The sequence below is a fragment of the Barbus barbus genome, assembly GCF_936440315.1.
Source record: "Barbus barbus genome assembly, chromosome: 34".
NCBI classification, from domain to species: domain Eukaryota; kingdom Metazoa; phylum Chordata; class Actinopteri; order Cypriniformes; family Cyprinidae; genus Barbus; species Barbus barbus.
In genome coordinates this window covers 13843503-13862639 of record NC_136762.1, presented here as the reverse complement: position 1 = coordinate 13862639, position 19137 = coordinate 13843503, and the positions used below count along the sequence as shown (strand labels likewise).

General features: G+C 43.6%; 1 protein-coding gene across 1 annotated transcript in view; it reads right to left on the bottom strand.

Moving 5' to 3' along the window:
• Nucleotides 1-18329, bottom strand: part of LOC306854429 (histone-lysine N-methyltransferase 2A-like) — a 33300-nt gene extending 14971 nt beyond the window's left edge. Inside the window, exons 1-12 of the mRNA XM_079392406.1 lie at nt 17923-18329; nt 9976-10045; nt 6468-9796; nt 6202-6379; nt 5867-6092; nt 5725-5786; nt 5167-5643; nt 4757-4827; nt 1339-1575; nt 1118-1264; nt 296-391; nt 93-213 (exon numbers count right to left, since the gene is read on the bottom strand). Of these exons, the coding sequence (XP_079248532.1) occupies nt 93-213; nt 296-391; nt 1118-1264; nt 1339-1575; nt 4757-4827; nt 5167-5643; nt 5725-5786; nt 5867-6092; nt 6202-6379; nt 6468-9796; nt 9976-10045; nt 17923-18168 (5260 nt within the window). The 5' untranslated portion in view covers nt 18169-18329. The remainder of the gene's footprint in view (nt 1-92; nt 214-295; nt 392-1117; nt 1265-1338; nt 1576-4756; nt 4828-5166; nt 5644-5724; nt 5787-5866; nt 6093-6201; nt 6380-6467; nt 9797-9975; nt 10046-17922) is intronic.
• Between the last annotated feature and the right edge of the window lie 808 nt (nt 18330-19137).

Below are 19137 nucleotides of genomic sequence, written 5' to 3'. Positions count from 1 at the left end.
GAAAAAAAAACAAACAAAAAAAAAAGATTAATTACACAGTTTAGTTAAAGTTTAAAGGCATAAAATAAACATGCAGAATTAATTGCACTGACCTTTAGCTAAGAGTTTGGCACAGTCATGACACAAAGAGAAATCATGTGACCACTGAGCATCCCAGGCCTTCCCTGGTTTGGTCGCTCCACAGCTCTTACAGCGCACACACTTGGTGCAAATCTGTAGCAGAAGGAAAAATAATCATGGGAGAATGCAGCAAAAATACCACAGATGTTACAGACATATAAGATTGAGAGTGTACCCAGACTCTTTTCTTCTTGGTGGGTCTGGTAGGGTGGTTGGGTCCCAGGCACTCAGGGTGATAGCTATTTCGGCACTTGTCACACTCCAGTAGCTGCTAGATGATTAAAAAAAAAAAAAATGAAAAAAAAGAAGCAATTTTTAATTTTGATTCCATCTGGGTATTGAGCGTTTGTCATTTCTGAAGGTTTTGGGGGCGGCCAGGGCTTTTAAAAAGAAATAAGCCCAAACTTGGAAGTTGCTTAGTCGGTTATTAAGTGTACCAAAAGGAAATGATAATTCCAGAGAGCTGACAAGTATTTGCCTTTCAGAAGGAGGTATTTTTCACTTGCAGATACCAAATGAGGACATTCATCATTTGTGATCCAAGCTGACTCATGCTTTGAATATTAAACTTTTTTCCATTTATCTTTAACCATTACATCAGAATGCATCCCATCCTTTTAGATCTGATGGTCATGACTTAGCATTGTGTGAAATAAACAAGCTTTTTAGGAATAATAACATTAATCTGTCTCATAATATACTGGTTCCCATTAAATCTGAAGGTTTTAAAACTTTTCTCCCTCTGTTCCAACACTCTCAGTTCTGTTATTGTTGGAAGCACTTCACTATTTCTATGATCAGAGACTCTGAAATACTAAATCAAAGCACCCTTGACTGTCTTTAATTCTTTAGGAGAAAACCCTGAAACATGAAAAATACCTGCCATTAGTCTCACTTGTTTAAGTCTCACTCACATGCATTTCTGCAAACAATTATTGAATATGAAGTCTCTCTGATCTATATTGGGACACAAATGCAACTGAATGGAAAGTCTTACTTTGGTTTTCTGATACTGCCGGCCACAGACGTGGCAAAAGCGGCATCGGCGACAACACCAGTTCTCCCACTGTTCCTCATGGGGGCGTTCTGTCTCCCCCAAGCAGAAGAGGTGGAAGGGTTCACAGCACACCTGGCAGAAAACAAACTGAAGACGACAAGCCATAAGAACACATCACATCATTTTTATGTTTCAGGAATTATAAACAAAATATAGCCCACCTCTACATTACCGCTGCTGGCACAGAGAAAGCACACCACCTGCGGGGTGATTGGCACAGAGGTGAGAATGCTGAGTCCACCCATGTCCCACACATTCTCAATGTCATAGTCCTCCTTAAATTCTACTCTGATTCGATGCACTCCATCGCAGGGCGCTTTCTGCTTGGCGGTGCCCTCAGTCGAAGGAGTGCTCTGGGAGTTTAAAGTACTGCTGTCAGGTTTAGGTATTTGTTTCTCCTGTAAAAAAATACATTTAGATTATATCATTGCATATGGCAGTAGGGTTGTGACGGTGAGGGAATTTTCGCACCGGTTAATCGACATGTGACAACACCGGTAATACCGGTATCACCGTGGGGTGGGGGGTAGTTGTACAGCCATATCACCCTGTAGCCCAAGACTGGTTGCCCACTGAAGCTAAGCAGGGTTGAGCCTGGTCAGTACCTGGATGGGAGACCTCCTGGGAAAACTAGGTTGCTTTTGGAAGAGGTGTTAGTGAGGCCAGCAGGGGGTGCTCACCCTGCGGTCTGTGTGGGTCCTAACGCCCCAGTATAGTGACGGGGACACTATACTGTCAAAAAGCACCGTCTTTCGGATGAGACGTTAAACCGAGATCCTGACTCTCTGTGGTCATTAAAAATCCCAGGATGTCTTTCGAAAAGAGTAGAGGTGTGACCTCGGCATCCTGCCCAAATTTCCCCATTGGTCTCTGACCATCATGGCCTCCTAATCATCCCCTTACACTGACTGGCTTCATCACTCTGTCTCCTCTCCACCAGTAAGCTGGTGTGTGGTGGGCATTCTGGCGCACTATGGCTGCAGTCGCATCATCCAGGTGGATGCTGCACACTGGTGGTGGACGAGGAGACACCACCCCTCACAATGTAGAGCGCTTTGAGTGCTTAGAAAAGCAGAAAAGCGTTATATAAATGTAATGAATTATTATTATTATTATTAGTTTTCCCTCTTTTTCCTCGCTTACCTTCCACTTTAGATAGCTTGTAAAAGCACAGTGCGCATTTTACTTGCGCATTTGAAATTAGCGGCAATTTAGCGTCAATTGCTTGAATTCAATTCAAGCAAGAACAAAATACAATGTAGAAAATAGAACTTGTGTTGACAAAAAAAAAAATACATCATGCTTAATATACAGGTCCTTCTCAAAAAATTAGCATATTGTGATAAAGTTCATTATTTTCTGTAATGTACTGATAAACATTAGACTTTCATATATTTTAGATTCATTACAACACAACTGAAGTAGTTCAAGCCTTTTATTGTTTTAATATTGATGATTTTGGCATACAGCTCATGAAAACCCAAAATTCCTATCTCAAAAAATTAGCATATTTCATCCGACCAATAAAAGAATGGCCATTATGTTCAGTTATGCACTCAATACTTGGTCGGGAATCCTTTTGCAGAAATGACTGCTTCAATGCGGCGTGGCATGGAGGCAATCAGCCTGTGGCACTGCTGAGGTGTTATGGAGGCCCAGGATGCTTCGATAGCGGCCTTAAGCTCATCCAGAGTGTTGGGTCTTGCGTCTCTCAACTTACTCTTCACAATATCCCACAGATTCTCTATGGGGTTCAGGTCAGGAGAGTTGGCAGGCCAATTGAGCACAGTAATACCATGGTCAGTAAACCATTTACCAGTGGTTTTGGCACTGTGAGCAGGTGCCAGGTCGTGCTGAAAAATGAAATCTTCATCTCCATAAAGCTTTTCAGCAGATGGAAGCATGAAGTGCTCCAAAATCTCCTGATAGCTAGCTGCATTGACCCTGCCCTTGATAAAACACAGTGGACCAACACCAGCAGCTGACATGGCACCCCAGACCATCACTGACTGTGGGTACTTGACACTGGACTTCAGGCATTTTGGCATTTTCCTCTCCCCAGTCTTCCTCCAGACTCTGGCACCTTGATTTCCGAATGACATGCAAAATTAGCTTTCATCCGAAAAAAGTACTTTGGACCACTGAGCAACAGTCCAGTGCTGCTTCTCTGTAGCCCAGGTCAGGCGCTTCTGCCGCTGTTTCTGGTTCAAAAGTGGCTTGACCTGGGGAATGCGGCACCTGTAGTCCATTTCCTGCACACACCTGTACACGGTGGCTCTGGATGTTTCTACTCCAGACTCAGTCCACTGCTTCCGCAGGTCCCCCAAGGTCTGGAATCGGTCCTTCTCCACAATCTTCCTCAGGGTCCGGTCACCTCTTCTCGTTGTGCTGCGTTTTCTGCCACACTTTTTCCTTCCCACAGACTTCCCACTGAGGTGCCTTGATACAGCACTCTGGGAACAGCCTATTCGTTCAGAAATTTCTTTCTGTGTCTTACCCTCTTGCTTGAGGGTGTCAATGATGGCCTTCTGGACAGCAGTCAGGTCGGCAGTCTTACCCATGATTGCGGTTTTGAGTAATGAACCAGGCTGGGAGTTTTTAAAAGCCTCAGGAATCTTTTGCAGGTGTTTAAAGTTAATTAGTTGATTCAGATGATTAGGTTAATAGCTCGTTTAGAGAACCTTTTCATGATATGCTAATTTTTTGAGATAGGAATTTTGGGTTTTCATGAGCTGTATGCCAAAATCATCCATATTAAAACAATAAAAGGCTTGAACTACTTCAGTTGTGTTGTAATGAATCTAAAATATATGAAAGTCTAATGTTTATCAGTACATTACAGAAAATAATGAACTTTATCACAATATGCAAATTTTTTGAGAAGGACCTGTATAACAACAAATAACTTACACAAAGTTTAGGTATACAAAACTGAAGATCAGTAAACACCGTGGAACCCAATAAATAAGAAACATACATTTATTAGCAAAACGATTAAGAAAGCTTGGAGACATACATGTCAGACTTTATGTAAAAAAAAATAAAAAAATAAAAATAAAAATGTAAATAAATAAAAATCAGCAAACACTGTTACCAAATAAATAAGAAACGTTTAAAAAAAAAAAAAAACTTCCGATATCACCTTAATAAAATGGCAGAAGTCAACAGACACTTCAAAATATTTTTAAAACAAGTGCTTTTGCATGTCGTTTTGAAACTCTTCTGCCATCATCTTGTCTGTCTCACCTCACTCTTCTTGTCAGCTTCTCACATTCAGCATGCTGCATTGAGCAGCCGTATTCAGTTTTAATTGTAGCGTCTGTTCTCAAACTGAACTAAATTATTTTTATCACTATAAAAAAAAAATCTAACCGATGGTGGGGGTGGCGGTGCTGCGGTGGGCAAGTGACATAATCGGTGTTGGTGCTTCACACCGGTAAAACACTGTCTATCGCAGCAATGCTATATGGCACGTGCTTTTACAAAGAATATCAACCACTATCCAGAGAAAGAGAAGACATTATTAATAAAAAAATTATGGCATAAAATTATACAAAAGTGCCTGGAACATCTGCTTACCTTTTCTTTTGGTTTAGGCTTGAGTGGTTGAACACAACGAGTGGTCTGTTTCTTTAGCTTTGCTTCGGATCCTAAAAGATGACATGACCATAAAACAAAAACATAAAAGCTACGTTAAGTCAGGAGTGTCTAGTCCTAGGCTGGAAGGTGGTTGTGCAGGAACAGGATTGGGCACCCCTATGGCTGGGCGATATATCACATGCGATATGCATGCGCATCTCGTCAGTAAAGCCGGTTCCTTGATTAGCGCTAAATCTCCATCAACTGTTTTCAAATAGAGCGGCATTTAATTCACAGAGCCGTAGTTCACTGACAAGCTACGCAATATCGCGTTCATTATCGAAGGCGATAAATCAGATATTAAAGTTAACAGTAAATCATACATAGAGTTAATTTCCACATCTCCTTACCTGTGTCTGTGGCGGAACTGGGATGACTTTGTTGCTGAGATTTCTTCTTGGGCTCAGTGGGCTGGGACTTTGCAAGACCTTCCTTTTTTGCTGGCAACTGGCTTTGCTGCTGCAAGGACTGCTGGGACTGTGCTGGTGGGGAAGATGGGGCAGTGTGTACAGGGGTGGGTGAAGAACTGGACTGCTGCTTCCGTTCCTTTCTAAACATTGAGCTCAAAGTGGTTTGAGAATGTTTGGGGTCATCAGAAGGACTAGAGAGCGGAGTTTCCTTTGGGGAGGAAGCTGGTGAGGATGGTGCAGAAGGTTGTGCCTGCTTTTGTGTCTCCTCTCCCTGCGTAGGCGGTGGAGTTTCACTTTTCTTACAGGGAGGGTCATCTTTTGGAGGAGGAGCTGGCTTGGGGCTTGCTTCAGAACACTGAGATTTGTGATGTGAATCCTTTTTTTCCGACAATTTATTCCTCCTCCTTTCCTTTTTACCTGTAGTTAATGCAAATGGACAATTAATTGAAACATTAGAGCATCTCTGGCTTATAAAAAGGGTGTTCCAAGAAGACTGACCTTTTGCCTGCTTCTGAAGAAATTTCGATGGCATCCACTGCAAGTTCTGACACTTCCGTACTCTGTGATGACATGCACAAGTTTTAGGGGCAATTACACTTTTAAAGTTCTGAAAGCCACAATAAAAATATTTCTCACTTACTTGCAACACTGCTTTTTAATATTGCGTCCCCCAAATTTGGGCTTATCCAAGCAGTTAGTGCAGACCCCACAGTCATTTGGGACTTGGCAGCCTGGACACTGCCCGCAGCGTCGAGAGCGCCGGCCCTTTCTGGGTGGGGCTTCATGGACCGTTTTCTGCCTTGTTACTGGCTTAATAGGAGGCGTGGGTGGCTCCGCCTCCTCTGATCCCGCCACTGATGATTTGTCTATTCAAGCACCATTAAAAAAAGGGTTAAAAACAATTAAACTTTTCTTTAAAAAAAAAAAAATATATATATATATATATATATATATATAAATCAAACAAGTTCTCACCATCATTTCCCATGGAAGACAAGATCTTTTCTCTCTCCTCCCATGGCAAGGCACTAAGGGTAGGCATATCATCTGGGAACACAGCACGGTTGCGACCCAGAGCTACAGCTGCACGACGACACACATGCTTAATGCGTGGACCACGGACTGACGTCTCAGAAGAGTCACTCTCTTGACCCTGCACAAGACAAACAAACTGTGCATTTGGGAAAAACAACCTGGGAACATCTTTCAAACCAAAGGGGACAGCAAAAGACAAGACATACCGGTAATTTGAGTTGATCGCCAGGTTGCACCTCTCTCTTCTCTATCTTATTGAGCTGAGCTTTAGCTTTTCTCAGCAGTCCTGCGACACGCCTGTCTGTGACTGGCTGTTTCTCGGCATGATCTAACACGGAGTCCAGTGATGTTGTGGCAGGGGGTTTTCCCATCTGCCCTGCTTGGGTAGGACCACTCAATTTCTCCTTGTCCTTCTCCCGCTCTACTCCCTCTACTTCAATATTCTTCTCTGAAGGTCTGCCTTTTTTGTCCAGACGACCCTTGGAGGACAAGGCCCCAACAGGTTGAACTTGTGCAGAGTCGCTTGGGGAGGCCTCTGCGCCAGAGTCAACTGTGACTGACTTCTTTCGACCAGGTGTCCTTTTTTGGGTGAGAGATTCTTCAATGTCCCTGGCCTCCATTGTAAAGAGGCTGGATGTAGAATTAGGGGAAGCCTCTGATGGAAGGCTCTTCCCTCTTTTATCCCAGTCTTTCCTTCCATCTCTTTTGTTCTCCTTTTCACGCTCTCTATTCTTCTCAGTGTCCCTGTCCTTCTCCTTTGTACCTGTGTCTCTAGTAGCTGATATGCTCCGTTCCCTTCCTGCTTTTCCAGTTCCTCCACCGGATCCTTGATTACTGGGGGTAAAAAGTGGGAAGAGCTGTGAAGATGAAGCAGAACTCCCACTCACACTGAGACCCCCTGCTGCGCGCCGCCCATCAGAAACTCCGTGGCTCGTAAGACCAATGGAGCCTGAGGGGAAGCCACTGAAAGAAGCTTGTGATAAGGCACTGGCAGCAAGTGGACTGACTGCAACTCCAGGCAATGGACTGGAATTCCCAGTCACACTTATGGGAACAGAACTGCTCATCATGGATTGTTCAGAGGCCTTGCTTGTTTGAACTCCTGACTGACTGCTCCTGGTAGTCATGGAGTGCGAGGGTGACCTGGGTTGCCCACGTGAGAACCTAGACCCCTTTCTCTTTTTGTTTGATGTTGGTGAGACCTGAAGGGGAGACAGAGAGCCAGGGCTGCTCCCTGATGAGGAAGGGAGGGTGACCGACTCAAAGATGCGGGAATGAGCCGGACTTGGAGTGAAGAAAGGGGGACGTAGTAGGGGGCTACGCTTTTGGAGTGGCGTTTCAAACCGCGACGAGGAGTGCTGGTGGTGATTGTGGTGAGGATGATGATGCAGGGGGGAGAAAAGTCTAGAACCTGTCCCAGCTGCACCACCAGGCACTGGGAATCCTCCTGGTGCAACGCCACCTCCACCAGGTCCTGGTGGCATGAGGCCCACATCCTCAGCGGTCAGTGGAGGAGGACGAAAGTTGTCAAAAGTGGGCTTGCGGATAAGGCCCTCCTTTGCATACTTGGCAGATGAGAAGTACTTATTTTCAGCACATGACAAAGATTTCCAGCGGAAAATGGGCTCTCGTAGTATGGAGTGACGTTTGTCATGAGAGCTGGAGAGTATTGGAGGACTGGGCAGAAAAGGGGCAATGGAATGTGACATCATCCATGGAGAGTGGGAGTGATGCTCAGGTGCATTAGATGAAGCTCCCTGGGGAGGCTGAGGAGGGCTGAGAAGAGGAGGTGGTGGTGGGGAAGAGGATGACGACGCTGTGGAAGAGGCTTGTTGAGATCCAGCTTGTGAAACCCCTGTGGCTGGGCTGATGATGGCCTGTTTCCTTCTACCAATCAGGCTGCCCCTACCACGTGCCACTAAAGCACCACGCCTATGACTCTGACCTCTGCGACCCCAACTGCTGCGCTCCATCAACACTATATGGTCTGGCTCCGGCTCGGATGGTGGGTACGAGGCGTGATGCATGCTGGCCTCTGTCTCTCCCTGAGAGGCAGGGGAATGATCTGCCTCTTCTGAGAGGGCCTGGGAATCACAGGAGGAGTCATCAAGACTAGGGCTGCTGGAACGAGATGACTCACCAGAAGAGAGCTGAGAGGAATGCTGTGAAACTGCGCTGGAGCCACAAGATGCCGCACTGCTACTGAATCTCCCGTTGCTAGTGCTATTGTTGCAGCTGCTGTTAAGGAGACTGGCTGCAATGTTGTTGGCGCTGCCAGTCGGGACAGGTGGTGGGGGAGGAGGGAGAGAGTCCACAGCAGGTCCTGCCCCAGGTGTGGCACTGGTTCCACTTGTGACGGGAGCTGTGGAAACAAGAGCTGGGGCGGAAGTTATGGGTTGAGGTGCTGGAGCAGATGCTGCAGAATCCAATCGAGCAATTTTCATGTGTGGTGGTGGAGCGCTGAAACTGCCCTCATCCTCAATAAACCGCTTTGGAGTCTTGATGATGCGCAACGACACTGTGCTCACAACAGGCATGATGAATTGCCTGATGTTTGTTAGTTGCGTTCGCCTCCTGTGCTTCCCACCCTCAAGACCTGCAGTTCCTTGGGTGCCAATAGCTTCTTTTTCCAATAGTTTCTTTTTCTGGGCCCCCTTCTTTGCCCGCTGCAGCAGCTGCTTTGCAATAGTGGCATCAGTGCGTTTGGAGGGAGGGACAACCCGCACAGGTTTGATATGGCGAGGGCTCTGACGTAACCCTAACGGCCTCCCGTGTTTAGTTGGGGTCATTGGGTTGACTGTAGAGGATTCATGGGGATCTGGGCTAGTGCATTCATCAGCAGGATGAGAAGCCCTGAGCTTGAGATCATGTGGAGTTCGGGCACTCAAATCTTGTTCCCGACGAACCCTGAAGGCCTTATGTTTGGCAGTCCCAGATGCCATGATGGATATCTCCTGGGGCGAGAAGGCATTAGCAGCCTGAGCAGCAGCGGCAGCAGCTTCAGCTTTGAGGCGCTCGGCAGAAGGTGGCCTGCCCCGCCCCCGTCTTCGCACACCAGGAACTGGGACACTCTTCCTCACAATGGCCTTCAGCTTAGACTTCAGTGGGCTCAGTTTCACATCCCGCAATCTTTTTAGTTTGGTCACCTTGGACTCCCGGCTGATTTTGTGAAGCTTAGCCTCAGATCCCAGATGGTGCCCAGAACCAAGCAGAGTTTGCCTTTTCTCCTTGTCTTCATCCTCCACACCGCCCTTGTGATGTGTGGGACTGGAGCTGCACTCCTGTTCTGCATCCTCATCCGCTTCAGGGAGTGCATGGCCACTCTGTTGCCAGCTCCTCTGGCTGGCAGAAGCAGGAGGGCGGCCTCTTCTTTTTTGTTCTCCAGTGCCAGGAGGCCTTCCTGGTGGTCGTTTTACCTTCTCTGTAGGAGCTGTGGTGAGAGGTAAGGGGGCTGTCTCAATATCAGTGCCAACTCTCTGCACAGTTAGAGCCCTAGGAGGACGTCCTCTGGGTTTCTTTTCTGGTGAGATGGAACCTAACAGAAAGAGAAAGCACTACATTAATAAGCTCTACATTTCTTCATGTTTAAATGTTAAAATGTATCTCAATTACACCTGAGCAAAAGAGCAAGTTAGATCTCAAAAAGTCCAAGTTAAAATTATTTTACAACACATTTGGAGAGAGACAGAATTAGATATGTAAAAGATACTTTACCTATTGACGTCCTTCCTGGGCTATGTATTCTTCTGTTGTCACTGACTGTGCTAAAGCCTCCAAATTCCTCCTAAAGAAATGAAAAAAGATAGAGATTCAATTAACTCAGAGGTTCAGTGTGATTTAACCTTAAGAGATCTTTCTTTTTTTTCTAAATGAGCATCCACAAAATCAAACAGGCTATTGTCAAAAGAGCCATTCAGTTTTGCTACACTCCATCTCATGACTAAGAAAACGTTCATTGTTAACAAGTCTCATGCTGAAACCACCGAACAGTTGACCGCTCTGGACTCGAGTGTTGAGGTAAAAAAAATAACATTAGCTGTCTATCCAGAGTTAGTTTATGGATGAAAACACATTTGATAAGACTAAGGCAATATGTTCCCATGCTGTTATTTTAATTATTTTAATATCTAATTGGCATACCCTCTGGTTCAAGTAGCACATTTCATTCATTTAATCAACATCTGTTCAAAACAACTTCCAGTGTAGCCTTAACATGACGTTTTTTTAATAAAAAAAATGCTATAATGCATAATATGACCCTGTCATCATCAGCAACAGAACAGGCTCAGTAACCCTAATGAATTAAAAGACAACATGGAACTAAAACAGGCACCAGCAGAAAACCTGAATGCAAACAGTTCATTATGCAAGATTTGACTGTACCCTAAATTTTTGATTTTCTGCCTGGCAGCTACTTGCCCAAAACAACAGACTTTTAAAGTGCTCAAAAGTAGGCGAACCAATTTCTGTGCTCTACCTACAACTTGAGAAAGTAACAAACTCATCTGTGAAGGCACCTCCAACTGAGATGACCAGTTCCACCAATTCCACTCAGGTATCCTTAGCAAATGCTGCCGCTAGGCTGCGTGACATCAGCGCTTATCTCATTGTCAGGACAACTGTTGCAATGGCCGTATCGTCTGACAACTGCTCCACCTTCGTCAATCAAACAGGCTAAGCTTTGCAGACGTCCTATGATAGGATTTTATAAAGCTCCAGGCTTTTATGATGGCCCTGTGCTTATCTCACACCTGACATGAGGGATACAGGGTGGAATGCTGATTACATGGCCCATTTGGGCTTTCGCCTTTCTGATCTAATTCTGTCACAACATTTTAGGTAAGCCATAATTCCAAATCCATTTTTGAGTCAACTTAAACGCTCCATATCCCTTTAAGTCGGCCACATTTCCCACATTTATCAGATTTTTCACCAGGCTTACAGTGCAGATGATTACTGTAATTACTGTCTGCTCTGCAGCTGGGCACGCTGTTTTATGTTGTGATAAAAACGTCTCAGTCATTGAAGTGTCCTTGGTGTGAATTAAGTTGTACTCACAAGGACACACACTGAGAGAAAGCGTACTCTAATCGTGTGTGTGTGTGTGTGTGTGTGTGTGTGTGTGTAGAGGCCATTTCCATAGAGCATTTAAAAGGATCTTATGGACCTAACTGAAACTGGGAGTGCATCAAAAGGAATTCCTTGCAACTATGAGTTCTGAAGTATGTGCAAAATGACGTTTTTAAAATCAAATATTCAATCTTAAGGGAGACTTGTATTGGACAAAAAGGAGGGCATTTAAATAAGATGCTTTATTTGCATTCAAAAACAGCTAGACAGAGCAGAATGAAATGGCAAAGAGCATTAGAAAACATGTTTGAAATGTGTAAGTTTGGCCATTTTACCTTGACACAGTGCCTTAAATACAACGCTCATGGCAGAACGCTGATATAAAATATGACTGCCAATATACATCTATATGCATGTGTATGGCCGTGGCATTGTTGGTCCAAAGGGGATGAATTTACACGCATAACAGAAAGAGAAAACTACAGAAAACTAAACTAAGATTTTCTACGTTACTACTACTATTACAGAGTGTAGGTCTTCATTAGACTGAACAAGTACTGACAACATTTCACTATGCACTACCTCTCAAAAGATGATTAATGTCTGCTAGTTACTTAAACAGCCTATTGTGTTGATTTTCAAGCCTTAGTGGGCGTTTCATTTCATATTCTTTATTTATAACAGCATGTGGGGCTGCAGCTAAATTCCCTTCGGTCCAGTTTGTAGAACAGATGCCGCCGGAGACTGCACACATACAAGTCCAATCTCTCTAACAAATCCCCATTCAGCTTTAATTTCCACATATGGCAACAAATTTCTTATGGGAAGCAGAACAAAATGAAATGAGAGTCTGTTATCAGATGATCAGTGTTAACAAATCATCTTAATTGAGTATATTTTTCATATCCAATCACTGATGGGCAAAAGACCATTGATGAGGCGCTAATTCAGATAAGGCTGAAATAATACACATAAATCACCCGAGATAATGTTTACGGTGCACAGTGAATTCGTTAGTCTAATTTTTGTCCTCCATCTCTTTTGAATGCAGGCTCTTGGAGCTATGATGACTTCATTGCAGCTCTACTGTTGTGCCGAAGGTGACAGAGTACTAGAGAGCTGCGAGCAGTGGAGCTCAAAGCCAGTGTGACACCATGAGTAGCTCTCAATGACAGCCCGACTCTGCCTCAGGCACTCAAAAGCACGCTTGCGCACACACACACACACACACACCCTCCTCCACCTTGTGCGTGAGGCACACTGCAAGATGTAAACAACATCCCAAGACAAGAGAAAAGGGAGGAGGGGTGGAGGGATGCAGGGAGGGAGAAACAGGGAACAGTGCATCATTCTGACCATAAAGGCATGGAGTGAAGATGCAGCGTGATGAAAAGGCTCAGTGGACAACAATTATTATCATTATCATTATTAACCTTTAACCAGGCAAGTAATTTAAGAATGAATTCATATTCACAACAACAGCCTGTCAGAATATCAATCTCCTGGAGGACATACAGAGAGACATAACATAATACACACACACAAAAAGATTAGTTAAAACATGAAAAGCTAATCTAAATTGCACACCCATGCACTACAACTAGCCTGACTATACGCTCCGGCGGAGCTGCTCTATCAACACCCACGGCTGAGACGGAGGGGGGAGCGGCGATACTGGGCTCGAGAAAGTGACACTCGGCTCGGCCAAGGCGCCCAAGCACCTGCTGGATGGGGGAGGAGAGATAGTGGCGGCCGAGGGGTGACACAAAAACACTTGTTTGTTATTCTCTAATTACTTTATTTTTGTTCCCACATCTTTATTCCCCAAACAATTAAGGGAAAAAAATCCAAAAAAGTAAATACAGGCCAAAAAAAAGTATTTGGACAACTAAGCTTATAAATAAATATGCAAAACATTCAATTTCTTGTTATAATTATAATTGTATTATTATTAAATGACAACATATATATATATATATATATAGAATATATGCCTATATTTCTATAGGCTTTAAAAATAATGAATAAAGCACTTTGTTTTGAAAAATTTGTTCCTCTTTAAAGAAATTGCACTTTTAGCATAATAATAATAAAAAATAATAATAGTAGTAAAAAACAGAATTGCTATCTTTGTGAAATAAATAACAGAAAATGTTTTTCAAAATAAAAGTCTCATCTTTTGAACCAAAAGGCCATTTGGTTAAAAGTAAAGACTTCCTTTTGAGAAAAGTTCTATACCATTTGTTTGCAGATGCTGCTGGGTTTGACATTTTAACAATTTTTTAGAGGCACTGTGTTGAGTTTTAAGAATGGATGATTGGTGATTGGCTGATCATCAAACCCCAAACATGTGAACACACCCAATAGAAGAACAGGATTACAAATCAACATCCTCCTTTCCAAAAAAGAGCAAATAAAGTACTTGTTTGTGCCACCTCTCAGTTCCCGTAAATAAAGGTAAGGTAAAAGGTAAGCAGGTAAAGGTAAAAGGTAAGCAAACAAGACTATTTGTTTACATAAAATCATTACATCCTGTTCTGAGCAGATGGTCACAAACCCAGGAAAGTTGCTCAACATGGCATCTACAGTTCGCTTAAGAACTGGGCATAAACTGGCAAGCACACTGCAACCTGGCAACTCTCCCTCCCCAGAGCGGGACATAATTGTACTACTGTGTGTGTGTCCAACTATACCAAACACACACACACACACACTCACATCCCTATAATCACAGTAAGCCAACATATCCACATCAAGACATGTAACTGATTATCATCTCTAAGCCCGGGGATATGTGATAGTGCAGCCTTTCATAAATTCACTGAATCACCATTTTCTAAATTTTGACAACTGCTGAAGCATCAGATTCCCTCAAAAATGCCTGTATAAAAGATACAGATACAAAATGCAATGCATAAAACATTAAAATGGCATTCTCAGCTTACAGCCAAAATGGACAAATTTATAACAAAAGAAACCTGTCTGGTCATCTGACTGGAAAAAGAGCACTTTGCGTGGTCATACATGCAATCTTTTAGCTTGTTTGAAACCCCCAGCGTAAACAACACGAAACTGATGGGGAACCCCGGTAGCTTGATTATTCGAGTCTCTCAAAACACTTTTATAACACAAAAGGCATCAGGAGAAATTTCCCTTCGTAAGATGCAGATCTAATGCTCTGATGTTGCTCATGCACCCAAATTCAAAGCACCCAAAACTGAGAGTTTCTGAAACAACATGTTCAAACACCTCACACCCACGCTAATGAGGAGCCGTGGCTTTAAGATAAAAACAAAGATGTGCATCCTGCGAGGTGTAATGAGGGACGTAAATTCGGAGAGAATTGCTCCATGCACTCAATGGCTGCTGCTGCCCCCCCTCAGAGCAAAAAGCGGGAGGCGAAACCCCCTCTGCCTGCCTACAAAAGCAGAATAAAGCCATGGATGGGACGGCCTGTGTCTAATTCCCTCCCAGTGCTGTCCCAGGGGGAGGAGGGCTTGCTCTTCACCCTTTGATATCCACGTCTGTGCTCTTTCAGCTGCCTGCACTTCGTAAAGGCTGGAATAAAAGCAGACACAAAGCTTCCTGCTATGATCCACACGCTGTCTAGGGGACAGGGCCCTCTCCAGATAAATAGGCCAAACACCTGCTGGACTTCTTCCCTCCGTATAGGCCACGCCATTCATTAGAAAGCAGCGGAGCAAAGCATTCATTTGCTGTATCCATTCAACTGCACTTTTGTATGAGGCCTTGATATTGATCCTCATTCTGCTTCTGTAAGCGGGGCTTTACTCTGGACATTAAAAGGCAAGCCAAATGGCGTCCCACACAAAGAAACCGATGAATGGAGACTTAAACAGGACACCTCCTGAAAGTAACAGTTGTCTAGGAAGCAGCCATAGACTTGTGTTTGCACTTTAGATTTAGACGAAAATATCTCGAAAGTGGTTCTGAACATCAAAAGCTTCGCTTTCTGGAGCAGTGAGAAATCACGCAGACGTATTACCTCTATGTAAACATGTTAAGCCGTCCAAATGGGTTGATGAAGTAGTCTAAAAGGCAGCCATCAGAAGCGAAATCCTATTGGGGCCCTGTGGGCCCGTGCTGTTGGATTTGGGTCTGATGGGAAGGAGGGGTGGCGTGCTTCTGTTTACTGAGCATGCTACTGGCCTTAGGCTGCTCAGCGGGCTGCGATGAACCAGAACAATCCTACCCAGGCACAACATCCCCTCTGAATGAAAATACAATGCTGTGTCCGCAACTCGCATGAGCTGCAAGCTCCGCTGGGATTTTGGCCGTCTGTCTGGCTTGTATACTACTTATACATTTCACAAATTTATTCGTGTTTAAATTGAGCGCTATTCAAAAAGGCTCCAAGGGTGCATTAAAGCACATAGAACTGCTACAAATGCACATAATAAGTGCAAGCTTTGGTTGATGTTTTTAAAATAATTTCTTAAAATCAACATACATTGTAACTTGCAATCCTTTTTACTTCTATGCTGGGGGATATTTATGAATGAAACAGGACATTAAATGAGAAAAAAAAAAAAGGAATGACAAAATGTAGCCTAAAGAGTTGGCATAATTAACATCATCCAATAGCCTGCATGGCCTAAGTGACATCACAATAAAAGGAAAGTTGTTTTAGAGGCGGGAGCAAATTGTTACAACTTTATTAAAACCTACAGAAACAACTGTTTTCAATAACATGACAACAAGATCTATTGAAAATTAACATTTTGACAATTTTGACTCATCCAGAAACATTTCAAGTAAATCTGCCTTAAAAACAACACCGTTGTACCATAACATTTGAGTGATTTACCATATTATGTACACAAAACAAACTAAAGCAATAAGAATAAGATTGCTTCTCAACCTTATATGACAGAGGAGTGAATAAAGTGAGTATACTGTATACAAGTACATATATAAATAGACATTAATATTAAACACCTCAAGACATCATGTCTAATAACCACATCTCCACGCTCTTAAATCTGCGCCACGTTTTCAAACACTAAATTACCCGCAGGCGAAACACAAAATCAAACACGCTATTTGTGTGTTTCTGGTTCGCGCCCGCTCTCGTTTCCGATGCGCAGCGCTCTACTACTGAGAAAGGAAGATGGTAGTTTGTCACAGTACACACCCCCACACATAACAACCTCCGTCAAACGCTGCCTTTTTATTGCAGCCGCCTTTTGCACCGCTCAAAACACTGCATTTGGCGTCTTTGACTAAACATATGGTCCCTGTAGCCTCAGCGAGGTTTTGCACAGGATTCACTTGATTCCTGATAGAAATTACTTTTTTTTTTCAATGCATACTGCTGCTACGCAATATCTTAGAGGGAAAAAAACATGTCCACCTCCCATTTTCCCGTGCATCAGCGGGTGCTAACAGGCTAACACGTTAGCCAGCCTCCCTCTCGAGGGTGAAGGAGATCAAACGCGAGAGGTTTACAATTACACACTGCAAACTTTAGAAACAGAACGAACAATTTGTAAATATACGCCCCATTCTTTGCAACAAAAACACACCAGGCTGCGTATTTTAATAGCAACACTGTTTATGCTACTAGCATCGTCCATTTCTCAACCCAAGCTAGAGGACAATATATAACTGGACAAAATAATATCAGAAGTGCACACATGCACGGCCACAATAGTTTTAGGAGCAGAGCATTACATCTTCTAAACTCAATCCACGCTTTCATATAGGTCAATACTTTAAAATGAAGTTTAAAATCCAAACAGACTACAGCTGGGATAGATGCTAAATGCTCAGACAACAACAACCAGCTGGCACCAGGTGTTCAGTCCTGCTAAAATCTGCTCGTTTATGCTTACTGAAACACCCTAACCTGTTTATTTCTCTAAGGGAGAGTGTAAAGCTGCGTTATACACCACCAGGCTTTTGAACCAAGTTGTCTTCAGCTGAAAAAAACACGGTGAAGTCAAATATAGAGTCACGTACCATTTAATCGCTTATGGGCGAAAAACGCAATTTAAAATGACCTGAACAACTGAAAGGAGCTAAATATAATATCCTTTCTCTACCTTTGAGCTCTTTTTGGACCTCATATTTGGCACAAGCTGTACATTAAGCAGGGCATTTTCTGCGCTTTTTAGCTGAAAAAGTGCTTTCATAGTGTTTAAAGTCAAAAAGCGGTCAAACGCACGACACCCCGAATCAAATTGAAACAAGTTCAACCCAAAGCAGCCATCAGTTATCTAGCTTCACATCTCCATCCTGTCAAAAAAATGGCACTGAACTCCTCAGGGTCCCGAAATATGATGCTTGAACGCCTCAACATAGACATCAGACCACAGAAGCACAGCAACATCATTCATTAGTTAGGAATAGGTACATGTTTTGATGTGGGCTAGCTAGCAGTTTAGCCTGTCAGTTGTCCCACAGTGAGAAAAACAGCACATGGATGGAGGCATGTGTCTGCTGCGCAGCAAAATAACTCACTCGCTCTCCTCACTGAGTAACTTAGAGCTGCTACACAGCCGCGGAGTTATTTGTAATTCCTGCATTGATCATGAAAGAGGCTAACGCTTTAGCCAGGGTCCCGCTTACCTCCCCGCTGCTGGTGCCGCTCGACTCCCCCAAAACATCCCGAAATTTCTGCAGGTTGCTGCCGATGGTAGCGGACACTTGCAACGCAGCGTCGAAACCGGGCCCGAGCCCGTTCGCGTTCGGATTAGTCCCCGCGCTGTTTCGAAGGGAAGCATTGACTCGAATTCGGCCCACTTTCCTCGCGGTGCCCGAGCTGCTGCTCCCTCCGGGCCGAGCAGGGAACCGCCACCGACAGCTGTGCGCCATTTTACACTCTGCCTGCCTGCCCTAGGATCAGGAGCTCAGTGTGGGCGTAGCCCCGAACGAGCGATCTCCGCACACGGCCGCTCTGGTCTTGTGGTCAGAATGGATTATCCATGTTTCGGGGTGGAGGTACCGAGGACCCCGACAAGATCCCAGCGCAGAGCAGGCTCAGTGATGTTTTTACGCAGGTTCGTCGGCGATACTCAAGGGAAGAAAAAAAAAACTGTAAATCAGACACAGGAAGACTGCTTAGCGAAACTGAACACTGTTCATGTATTCTTCTTATTAAAGACTATGAGAACTTAATTATATTAAATATTTAAGTTTTTAACATTTACTATTTATTTTTATTTTTTATATATATACATATATTGAACTGTTTTTCCTTTGTAGAAATTGCATAAAATTGCGTGTGTATTTTTTCTGCACCCCTACCGTCAATAAATGGAATTGCAAAAATAGTGACTGTTTTCGCAGTTTTCTTTGAACACGCCCCCATCTTGCTATTTGTCGGTGAAACAGGTAGCCCCGCCCGTGTTCACGCCATTGGTTGAAACAATTAGGTAAAACTGACCAGTTGTTTCTGCATGTTACATTGAATAAAAGATAAAGCAAGAAATTAAAGCTGCAGTCCGTAACTTTTGCCACTTTGTCGCCATTGCAGTTATTTGTGGAATTATCTTCTTTACTTGGGTTGTCTTCTCGACTCGTGGGGCAGATGAATCTAATGTTTTGAGGTGTAGTGTGTCAGTCAACGCACCAGTGTGGATATTCTGTACTTCGGAATTACAGAGATACTATGCCCAAAAATAAGAAGTTTCACCAGAAAATGTCATACAAACATAAGTAAATGTCTGCCAGATTTGTTCTGATCAACCAACCAACCAAAAAAAAAAAAAAAATTACAATAAATTTCGCTACCAATGGTGATTAAATCTAACAATCGTGAAGTTAGCTCAGATTACGTCAAAC